This window comes from Phalaenopsis equestris, unplaced genomic scaffold (genome assembly GCF_001263595.1).
Source record: "Phalaenopsis equestris unplaced genomic scaffold, ASM126359v1 Scaffold000428, whole genome shotgun sequence".
Classification (NCBI taxonomy): domain Eukaryota; kingdom Viridiplantae; phylum Streptophyta; class Magnoliopsida; order Asparagales; family Orchidaceae; genus Phalaenopsis; species Phalaenopsis equestris.
In genome coordinates this window covers 3,464,212-3,476,192 of record NW_018164869.1, presented here as the reverse complement: position 1 = coordinate 3,476,192, position 11,981 = coordinate 3,464,212, and the positions used below count along the sequence as shown (strand labels likewise).

The following is an 11,981-nucleotide window of genomic DNA, read 5'->3' as shown; positions in this document are numbered from 1 at the left end:
AAGTTTTCTAGGGTGTCCAGTTATAGTGTTAAATCAAACGGCCCTATGGTTGTAGTCCTCTAAACATCCTATGCAAAAAGGAAACATGCTTGAAGTTATAGGATATAAAATATGCAGTACAGGGCAAACAGTAGGATACATGTCGAACAGTAGTAGGCAAAAAAAACAGGAGTAGTATAACATGCTATACAGGAAGAACAGTAGCAGGTGTAAAATAGGAGTAATATGACATGCTATACAATACAGTAGCAGGTGGAAAAAGAAAGCAGGAGTAATATGACATACTATACATTACAGTAGCAGGTAGAAACATGACAAGTATAACATGTTGTACAGTACGGTAGCAGGTAGAAACATGACAAGTATAACATGTTGTACAGTACGGTAGCAGGTACAAACAGAAAAAATAAATGCTGTAAAATGTAAAACAAACTTGTACGCCCCTGAGATCCGCTGGTGCTTAAGTATAGAGATCCGCTGTTCCTAAAGTATAGCAAGTCTAAATGCATCGCAAAAAGCGAAGTCTGAAAGAAACGTCGTCAGGAAACCCGAGGAAAAGTGGAAAACTCGAGAAAATCAACGAAAAAGACTCAAATAAAAGAAAATCCTCAAAACTCCTGGGGAAATCCCGAAAGAAAGAAAAAGTAACACGAGCGCCCTGTCCTAAAGCTTCGATAAAACAAAAAGAAGATTCGGATAAGAAGTATTTATTCTCGAGGGTCCGCGAAGGCTACTCGGTCACCCGAATGTATAGAACCCGCCACGCGTCTAGAAGGGTGTCTTGAACCTCACTTAGAGGACTATTTCCTAGCCTAAACAGGTATTCGTCAGGTGGACAACCAACTTTAAAACGTATTTTAAAATTTATGTTTTTGACATACACACAAATTTTAAACATGCAAAGAAGAGTTATCAATTTTGTTTCGTAGAAAAGTATGTTTTCGTTTGAAAATGGTTTATCAAAACTTATCCTTTTTTTTTAGAAATTTTTGTTGTCCACGAGTCGATTACGCTACCAGTCATAGGACCACCAACAACCTGAGGAGGTTCAAGCCAACTCCCGCTAGACTTATGTCGGTGAAGGATACCATATTCTATTGTTCATCAAATGCTTGGATCTTGATGTTATAGGATAAAACATCTTTCTGCTCTATCTTCGATGTGTCTTTATCATCAACACCGTACGCCCCAAAACGACTACTTGCGACCCTGCTTGATGGTTTCACGCATAGCAAAAGGCTATACGTGGACACTTATGCATCAGACATAAGCATCGAAAACCGAACCAAGAAGCAAGGAAAAAAAAAAACAAAAATGGGGTGAGAGAGAGGAGGGACTGATCCACCTAAAGCATCGAAAAGAACGAATGATGAATCAACTCTCAAAACTTATAACAAAAAGAGAGACACGGCCAAGGAAAAAAAAAAAAAAAAAAAGGGGGAGAAAACCCAATCGAGAAAAATCGGGCAGCATAACAACACAAAAATGAATTTTTCACACCTGCAATTTACACAACTATGAAAGTACACAAGCATATGAATGACAACATCCAGTATTTCCATCAATCCCAAGCATATATGTAGCATAGATAAAGAGACGAGTGAAGAAATTGTGTAAGATGGGAATATGAGCAATGTGAGCCAACTTCTACAAGTGTACAAGCGCAAATTTCATACTCAAGCAGGTATAAACATGATGTAACTTCACAAGTGCAAAAAATATTTGTTTTGGCAAGTATAGATTGATAGACACCTCTTTTGTGCATGAGAAGGGGTGGAGAGTGTGCAAAAAATAAAGCTTAGGTGTTATGCATATGAATGACATATAACATTTTTCATGAGTGTTTCAAGTAGAGTCATTCCCAAATCCGAAAATTCCATATGAAGGCTTTTTCCAAACAAAGCCACATATAAAGCGTTAGCTTGCACATAAAAAGGGCTCCAAAAATCCAAGTATGAGACATATAACTGGCACATGAGAAAAGCTTCAAAAAGCCATGTGTAAAGCCAACCCTTGGCCTACCAAAATACTTTAAAAGCTAAAAGGAAATCTCATATTTTCACATGTAAGGGAAGACTCCCAATGCCATGAATAAATCCCAATACTTTAGCACATGAAAGGTATTCCAAATGTCATGAACACACTTCACATTTTGACATAGAAAGAGGACTTCATAAGCTATACAGATCTTCTTTTTTTTTTAGGAAGAAAAAGAAATCTCGAAAGCTGCATATTTCGCAAAGCTAACCATATCCATCACATGTGAGCATGAGAAAGAGATTAGAGAGCCATATAAATCCTAATGTTGATGTATAAGCAACATTTCAAAAATTGAGCACATGTATTGAAGCTTAAATGTAGAAAGAGAGCTTCAAATTCTAATTTATATATCATGTGAAAGAGAGTTATATGTCAAATCCTAGCATGCGAGGAGTGCTTCAAAATTGAATGAATATTCCAAAGTTTGCCCTCAAATAGGCAAATCAAGTATGTCACTAGAGCTTTGTCATAAACATGAAGAAATCAAATCAATCTATGCCTCTTTTTTTTTTTCTTCCCTAACTTAAGGTAAAGCAAACAGTACATGTGGAGTGATAACACCAACAAAACACAATTCATATGATTCAATCAAACACTTCTATGACTTTAGCATGATGAAAATCCGGTCATCTTAAATATTCCAAATAAAAGGATGTATCTCATGAAATCCTCAAGAAAACAAAACTTATCTTTTCTCTCCCTCTTTTTTTTATAAGCCACCGATTTTTTTTCATATAAAATCAAACTGAAGAAGCACCATGAGAATTAAAAATGAGGAGAAAAGAGAGGGGAAGAAGTTACCCCTGGAGGCAGAACCAAAGAAAATGCAAGAATAAGCCTCACAAAATTTCAGCAGCACCTCTCCCTTCCTCTGAAAATTTCGGTCAGCCCTAGGAACTCCCCGAAATGGGGTTTTTATAGCAAAAGAGGGAGGAAAAAGAATTTCATTGCTCGCCTGGGCGGTGAGCCGAGCCAAGAGAAGCGACAAACCTCGCGTGAGGAGATGACGACGAGAATCGCAGAGGCGGGGGAGGGAAAAGCCGGAGCGCGTCAGGGGGAGTAGGTGAAAGTTTTTCACAGGGCGGCTAGGGCTCACGATCGAGAGGAAGGAGGAGGATGTGAGAGAGAGATAATGAGAGAGAGGGAGGCCGGTTCGCGAACGAGAGGAAGGAGGAGGGCTCAGTCGGTTCGCGAACGAGAGCAAGGGAGGCGAGTGAGTTTAGGGATTTAGGGATTTAGATACTTAAGGTATATATACATTTATAAATATACATATACATATACATATATATATATATATATATCAAATTTCATGCGATTTATTTGTGCGTAGTGCCCAAGCAAAATGGGTGTCCTCCCTAGACAAAATCGACGCTCTGGACTTGCCGGTGCAGTCCGTTTTGTCATCCGAGGTCGCTCGGACGACGTCGTTGACAATTGGGTCAAAAACTCGTCAAAATTCAAATTTCACAAAATTTCAACCCGCGATCGATCGTTTCAAAAGGTTTATTCGAGCCGACGATAGGTAACAGTGCAAGCGATGTGAATTGTGGCGATCAGACGTGTCGATTCTCCGAATTGCGAAGTTTTGTGCGCGCGGGAGTGCGAATTGTGCAGAAGGCGCACCCTAAGGCTCAGAAAGGTCCTATAGGAATTCCTTTTGGGTTTCCTCATGTTGATTTCATCCTTCTAAGTGCTAGAAGTTGACACCACACACGCGAAACCACAAAAGAGGACAGAAGTAGGTCGAACTTCTAAAATGAGGCGGGTCCCATTTCTAAGGTTCTAAGATAGGCAAAGGGAAATTCCTAAGGCTAGATCCTAAACCCTAAGAGGAGGACTAGACCCCACAAAAAATGAGGTCAACAATAAATAAGCCACGTTTTGGCATTTTTATAGTCGCTTAGTTATTGTCATTTATCTTAATCAAAGCCATTCCCAGCTAACCTAATCTTTGTAGCAGATGTAAGAATTTCCTCAACTAACTTACCTTTTAGATCAGGATATGTTAAAGTACCTTGTTCGTAAAACACATGACAAGGTGAGAAAATATAAAAAAGGGGCATTTACACACAACAGAAAATTCAAATGAATATACATATCTCACACCTAAACTTTCATATTTACACATATAGCACTCAAATCTTTAATATCACATAAAAAATAGCACTATTACCGCTCTTAAAAAGTGAAATACACCTATTCATGCATAGGTTTAAAGCACCAAAATGCTATGTATGTAAATATGTAAGTTTAAGGGTGAGATATGTAACTACATAAGAATTGTGTACTAGGAATGTAAATTTGCCTAAAAAAAATGCTCTGCTTAAAAAAGAAAATACTGAGGTATAGGAAATACTGAATAAAAATTAAGTGACCACAATTCATAGGAAAGAGAACAATATGAAGATGATCATTACATATGTTGAAAATTCCAAAAGAAAAATGAGTCCTACACTTTATAATATTACAAATACTATATACTACCTTCTGCTTTTTCTTAAATTCTTCCCATGTTATTGTGTGGGATGTATTCAGGCTGGCCAAACGAGCAGCATGCCACTCTGGTGAATGAAAAGTACCATCAACCTGTGACGGCCCTCGTTAGTAAAAATTCCAGTAAAACAATTAAGCAGAAGCATCGATTAAATACAATTAATATAAGGGGCCTTTACATACACTCCACCCAATTCCTATGTATTTGCATATATAACACCTAATCATTACTTTTTTACAATTATAAAACCAAATATTTCAAAGCACATAAAAAATACCACCATTTTAACTATTTAAAAAGTGAAATACACCTTTTCATGAATATATAAATTTTAGTTTAGGTGTTAACTATATAAATACATATGAATTAATTGGTTAAATATATAAATACATAGGAATTGAGTGGTATGTATGTAAACCTTCCTTAATAAAACATGGAAAGCTGTATTTGTTTTAGTGTATTTTAAAGCATTCGAAAAAAGAGAACCATGAAAGTAAGCTTGCTTGATTGCATACAAATCAACAGTACAAAAGGGTTGACATAACTCAAGAATGCATTCATCTGAGAGAATTCATAGCAAGAACACTGAAAGAAAATTCAAAGTATTATCATCAAAATCCTCAAATACATCACTAATAAAACCTGATCAATTTTCACTTTATATTTATCACATTTTCATTGGAAAAACAACCATAAAATGTCAAACGTCTTTGCAATAAACTACAACATAAAAGAAGACAGGGCAGTGCCATAAAAAAATAAGGCATTTACATGCATACCAGAAAATTCTTATGTATTTACATAACTAACACCTAAAGTTTCATATTTACATGCATATACCTAAAATATTTAATATCACATCAAAAATACCACCATCAATATCTTTTTAAAAGTGAAATACATATTTTCATGAATAGGGTTATGGCATCAAGGTGTAGTAAGTGTAAATATCAAATTTTGGGTATTTAATATGTAATACATAAGAATTGTGTGGTATGTATGCAAATTTCCCAACCAAATTAAAAATAAATTACATAGTTATAGTTACATCTGGTATAAATAACGGTTTATGTGTTAGTGTAACCATTCTCTTCATAAATATGATATCAAACAGAATGAATAAAATTAACTAGAAATTTCTGAAAGGAATATATGCATTTACATATCTGCCTCCTCACCTCCAATTATATGTATGTGCCCAGGAGAAACTATCAAAAAATCAACTTAAGAGTTTGTATTGTGTTCTTATACCAAGAAATTAAATATTTGAAATCCTATAAGAACTTGAATACACACCAAGCATTTAGGCAAGAACACCCTTTTCTTCTACAAACATAATTCTGGTCTTGAGAATAAATATGTTGATGCTCCCAGTAAGATTTATAATTTACTTAGAACCATGACTATGAAAGAGCCTAATTTCAAGTGAATAAAATATGGATAGTTTATAGAAACCTTAATGACAATTACTCTGAATAAAAAAAAGGAATCTACCAATTCTAGCTTATCTATTGTAAGTCTGCTATCCACTTGTTGTAAATAGAAGGGAAAACAACTAAAATCAAATCCACGGGCTTCTCTCTCTATGTTCCCTTATTATATGTGTTGTAATTTTCTTATGTATTTAGCTTGTTTCAGTAGTATTTTCAATTCATCCTCGTTGTGATGAATCTGGAAGTTCCAGAAAATTTTTCCATGAATTGTGTTTTTATAGCATATTTCTTCCATAAGAACACTATAAGCAAATTGTACTTTGACATTATACTATTCAGTTGGTTTGTACTGTATAATGAAGAGAATTTCCATGTTTTCTTCCCTTTCTTCCTTCATATCTTCTAACAATATTTGTCTAGCATTGACTTCCACTACGTTTGTCTTGAATTGAAGCAAAACAAATTCATTTTATCGTCTAACTATAGTATTTATGATGGATTCCTTCTAAAAGGAACCAAGCTATGCACATTCATTCCAGTTTATGTGGTTCCCTTGGTGAGAGTTACAAGCTGGACCAATGATGGATCGATCATGCAGATCAGGTAAAACAATCCATTTGGTAAGGAATAGGCTTTGTTGGCCACTAATTAAAAAAAAATGTTGGTAGGACTGTATTTCAATGTTAAACTCATCAGTGAGGTAAGGATGTCAAGAGAGAACTTGGATTCTATATTCCATTACTTGTATAGAATGTGTCATGGTAAGACATTAGCATGGATTTCAACTTAGCATTGTCAATGAACGACCAATGTCAAGATTCTATACCATTCTTAGTCAACGGATTTTTCTATAGAACACTTTTTATTTTGAGAATTTTACATGCATAGCCCACAACTCTTATGTATTTACATATCTCACACCTAACCTTTCATATTTAAATACATAGCATTTTGTTGCTTTAAACCTAGATATGAAAAGGTGCATATCACTATTAAAAAGTGTCAATAGTCCTATTTTTTATGTGATATTAAAGATTTGAGTGCTATGTGTGTAAATATGAAAGTTTAGGTGTGACATATGTAAATACGGTGTGACGACATATGTAAATACATAAGAATTGTGTGCCACGTATGTAAATGCCCCTTTTATTATATGTTCTAAAATTGTTGATTAGTCTATTAAGTGAAGTTGTACATTAAAAACAATTTTTGCATGCATGGGCTGCTACTTCGGTTATGTTTGATACAAATGTAAGGTTTGTCAACTATTTCAATATAACCTTTTGCAACTCAATTGATTTCATCTATTACTCATCTTCAGATTGATGAAAAATTAAAGTTGTTAAATAAAATTTAGGAAATCGATTATAATTGCTAATTGACAGTAGTATGAGAAATTGGGATTTATTTCTACATAGAAAACCATACTGATGCTAAATTTTCTTTAAACAACTATGTTAATACTTCTGTAGGAAAATTCTCTTTCAGGTGGTACATAGATCATAACTTAGAAAGACTAAAGGTGTGTTTGAGACAACTTTCTGTCTGTTTCGCGTTTAAAACCGCCACCATGATTTTGTTTAGGGAGCTACTTTCTTGTTACTTTCTGGAAATTTCTGTGGTGGGAAATTATTTTATTCCAATCTAACCTATGCGGTGGTTGTAAGAAAGTTGTTTAATTTTTGGGGGAAAATATATATTTATAATTCTCACCACAACCTTACAATCAGCTTTATAAACGCTGCAGTCACCCCATATAGATCCTAGATATCTCGTATATTTACACATAAATTCACAATTTGATTCTACTGCACATTTGTTAAGCATATGAATAAATTACATTTTACCATAAAAAATCAAATCACTCCAAAAAATGAAAAATAAAAAAACCACAATGGATATTTAAAAGAAATTTCAATAGCATATAAAAGTAATTACATGTTAATTCACATTTAGCCCAACAAATTTTCGCATAGTACAACTAGTTAACTCCATGCCCTTGTCCATTCTCATAAAAATAATAGAAATTTACATACATAACGCACAATTCTTATGTATTTATATTTCTAACACCGAAAATTTGATTTTTATATTTGTAACACCTTGGTGTCATTCATTTTTAAAAAGAGTGATTGCGATTGTTAGAAATTATATTAAGAAATAATTTATTCCTGTTAGAAGTTATGAAAATTAAATTTATTTCCTTTGATTTGAATTATTACATTTTCTATTTTATGCTTTATGTTATTTTTTTTTATCTTCAAGTAATTAATATGAATTGATTAATTGAAGATATAGGTAAGATTCTCTGGTGGAGATCTTACTAGTTGTTTGCTTCCCAACGACTCTCTCTTGTGGAGAACTATTGATGGTTTTCTGAAGGCAGCCGACCGCTTATCCCTCCGACAGGTGTTTCAGCTTTTGGAACTCCCTCCAGCTGGCTCAATCTCCCTCCAATACCATTGGAGCTTTTTCTGCAACAGGTCCTCCACCGGAATTCTTCCTGCAGCAGGCCCTCCTCCGGAGCACTTTTCTGCATCAAACCCTCCTCTGGACTATTTTCGTATATCAGGCTCTCCTCCGGAGCTTCCAGAGCTCTTTTTGCAGCAGGTCCTCCATTGAGATTTTTACTGCAACAAACCCTCCTTCGGAACTTTTTTCTTGCATTAGGCCCTCCTCCAAAGTCTTTTCCAGCATGAGGCTCTTCTTTGGAACTTTTTCCTGCCGCAACCCTTTCTCTAGAGTTTTCCTACAACAGACCATCCTTCAGAGTTTTTCCCTGTAGTAGACATTCCTCAGGAATTTTTTTCTTGTTATAAGCCCTTTCTCAGGCCATATCTCAGGCCATGTCCTGCAACTTTCACTGCAGCATTACCTGTAGGAGTCTTTCGCCCACCAACAGGCACTGCAAAACTACAGCACGACAACCGCAGTCAACTAGAAGTCAATTTTTTATGCAGGTTGTCTACTTTCCTGCAAACTTCTCAGTATTATTACTTATATGAGTCTTTCGTCTACCTACAGACACTGCATAAGCTGAAATCAAAGACAAACGCGATACGGGATGACGACTTCAAGTTCTATCTCACAAGATCTTCTTGTCTATTGATGTTTTCAAATTCAAGTTAAATATCATTTCCAACTATATTAACTTGAGTGAATGTTTTAGAAGTTATATTAGGAAATAACTTATTCTTGTTAGAAGTTATGATAATTAAATTTATTTCCTTGGATTTGAATTATTTCCTTTCTTATTTTATGTTTTATGTTATTTTCTTTATCTTCAAGTAATTAATATGAATTGATTAATTAGAGATGTATGTATTATATCTTTTATTTCCTGGCCTTTGCTTTTTATTATCTTTCATATTCTAGAATTCATATAAGAGTTATTTATACTTCTGTTTCATATCAATAATATCATTTTGCATTATTCTGAATTTCAAGAGTGATATTTTTTTATATGATGTTAAAGATTTGAGTAGTATGCATATAAATATGAATGTTTAGTGTTATGTATATAAATGCAAAAAAACTGGGCGGTATGTATGTAAATTCCCCATAAAATAAGTTGAGAAGCTTGGATAGGAACCATATATTATAGAATTTTCAGCTAAAATGAACATTGGTCTGGCTTGCTCTATGAAGACTCTTGTTCTCATCAGTGCATCGATGACAGTGGCAGCGGGGCACTCTCAGATTCCAAGATCCTTCAGGGTAAGGCGACATCCTATATATTATGACTTAAAATCTGAGCATAGATAAAGCCGAACCAAATGTTCAGCCATTAGGGCAAATATTCAGCCCTCGCCTAAGTGACTTAAACTTCCTGAACCGAATCAAATTACTTACTCCAAACCCTCAAATTCCCATAAGAAACCGATTCCATCCTCAATCACAACAGTAAGAAAACAAGTCAACCTCTCTACATAAAACTTAAAAAAAAAACGAAAACGTAAGAAGAAATAGGTCAATAACAAAAGATCGATGGTATGAAAAGGTACGAACCCTTCCGTCCTCGAACTCCTCAGGCCCTGCCTGGCCCGAGAGCCTCGACCTCTGCATAGCTTTGTAGGCCTGGTTCTTCCCCATCTCGGATAATATATGATTGATCAACTCGTGAAGAGACGGAATGGCGAATCTAGTCGGAGAAGGTGGATCCAGTATCGGAGTTGATTCCAGATTAGATCAGCAGGAAGAATTTACAAAGTTCCATTAGAGAAGGAGGGTCTCGATCGATGGCGGAAAGCTGGCGGGTCGCATCGGATTTTGATTTTTGATTTTTCTTTTTTTGAAGAAGAGGAAGAGAAGAAGAGGATCGGATAGGGTCTTTGTGATTTTAACAGCACCGGTTAGAGTGGCCTAGGTGCGGGACCATAACTTTTAGCTAGTTTAATTTGAAAGTTTTGAGGGGTTAATGTGTAAATATATAGAATTGGGTGTTGGATGTGTAAATAAATGAGTTTTAGCCTTGAATGGATTTAGGGAAAAATATTACATCGCACCTACAAATACCGTGCTTAGCCAATAAAATCACGTCACGCGCGACAGGAGAAAAAAAACGGCGCAGTAACACGAGGAATATTCTCCCCCGTGTTATTCATGTGTTATTAATGTGTTATTGTGTTATTATAGCACCAAGAATATTCTCAGTATACAATAACACATGAATAACACACAATAACACTTGAATAACACGAGGAATATTCCCGACAAAGAAAAAAACGGCGCAGTAACACGAGGAATATTCTTCTCCATGTTATTCATGTGTTATTGTGTGTTATTCATGTATTATTGATGTGTTATTGTGTTATTATAACACTAAGAATATTCCTATGACACAATAACACATGAATAACACGGAGGGGAATATTCCCCATGTTACTGCGTCGTTTTTTTTTCTCTGTCGCGCAGGGTTGCGTTATTTCATTGGCTACGCATGTTACTATAGGTGCTTAGTACTGATGTAATATTTTTTCATGGATTTAGTGTGGCTCGAAACTAGCTCATGGTTTGTTATATTCGATTTCGAGCTGAGGCAGTTCAACATTGAATCGACCTCAAATTGAGTTATTTGGATCAATTTCAGATTAAAATTAGTTCAATCTGGCTCCAAATTGAAACTAATTGTTGCTTGGATCATTTCAGGCTCGAAATCGGCTCAAAATTGACTCGTGACCCGTTCTATTCAATTTTTATATTAAGAAAAAAATTACTAAAACTGATCTCGAGTGAGTGAGCCGATCCATGGATGGCTTGAAATGTAATCGAAAAATATTGAATTCAAAGTTTCGGCTCATGGCTGGCTCGTCTTTTTCGATCCCATCTCGATCCGAGCAAATTTCAATCGATCTTCAATCAATTACCCAGCTGAATTCTCGAGATCTTTTAGTAAAATTTACATATATACAATATAATTTTTACGTATCTATAAATCTCACACCTAAACTTTCATATTTACATATATAATATATATATATATATATATAATTTTGGTGTCATAAAAGTATGTGCATAAAATGTGTATTTTGTCTTTAAAAATTCAGGAAAAAGTTGCATTTTTCATGTGATATTCATGTGATATAAATTTAGAAGTTTAGAATTTAGATATGTAAATACATAAGAACAATGTGGTATGTACATATGATTCCCCTATAGTCTTTTTGAATCTCATATATAGCAATAAAAAATTAAGGGGCTTTTACATAATAGCACCTAAAACTTTTATATTTACCCGTCTCACACTAAAACTTTCATAATTATAAACATCATACGAAAAGTAGCACTCATTATCACATTTTAATAGTCAAATTCATCTTTTCATCCATAGGTAAAGTGCTATGTGGGCAAATATGAAAATTTGGTTTGGGTGTGAGATAGCCTAAATCCATAAGAATTGGGTGTTATGTGTGTATGTTTTCAAAAGTATGATATGATATAGATTTTAATGTATGTAGGTTATAATATCCTACCATAATTCAAGCAAGCCGATCAAACTATATCGAATAATT

General features: G+C 34.7%; 1 protein-coding gene across 1 annotated transcript in view; it reads right to left on the bottom strand.

Moving 5' to 3' along the window:
• The window catches only part of LOC110027601 (protein FAM133A-like), a 26,201-nt gene extending 15,895 nt beyond the window's left edge, over positions 1-10,306 (bottom strand). Inside the window, exons 1-2 of the mRNA XM_020729098.1 lie at positions 9,979-10,306; positions 4,528-4,629 (exon numbers count right to left, since the gene is read on the bottom strand). Of these exons, the coding sequence (XP_020584757.1) occupies positions 4,528-4,629; positions 9,979-10,062 (186 nt within the window). The 5' untranslated portion in view covers positions 10,063-10,306. The remainder of the gene's footprint in view (positions 1-4,527; positions 4,630-9,978) is intronic.
• Positions 10,307-11,981: the final 1,675 nt, after the last annotated feature.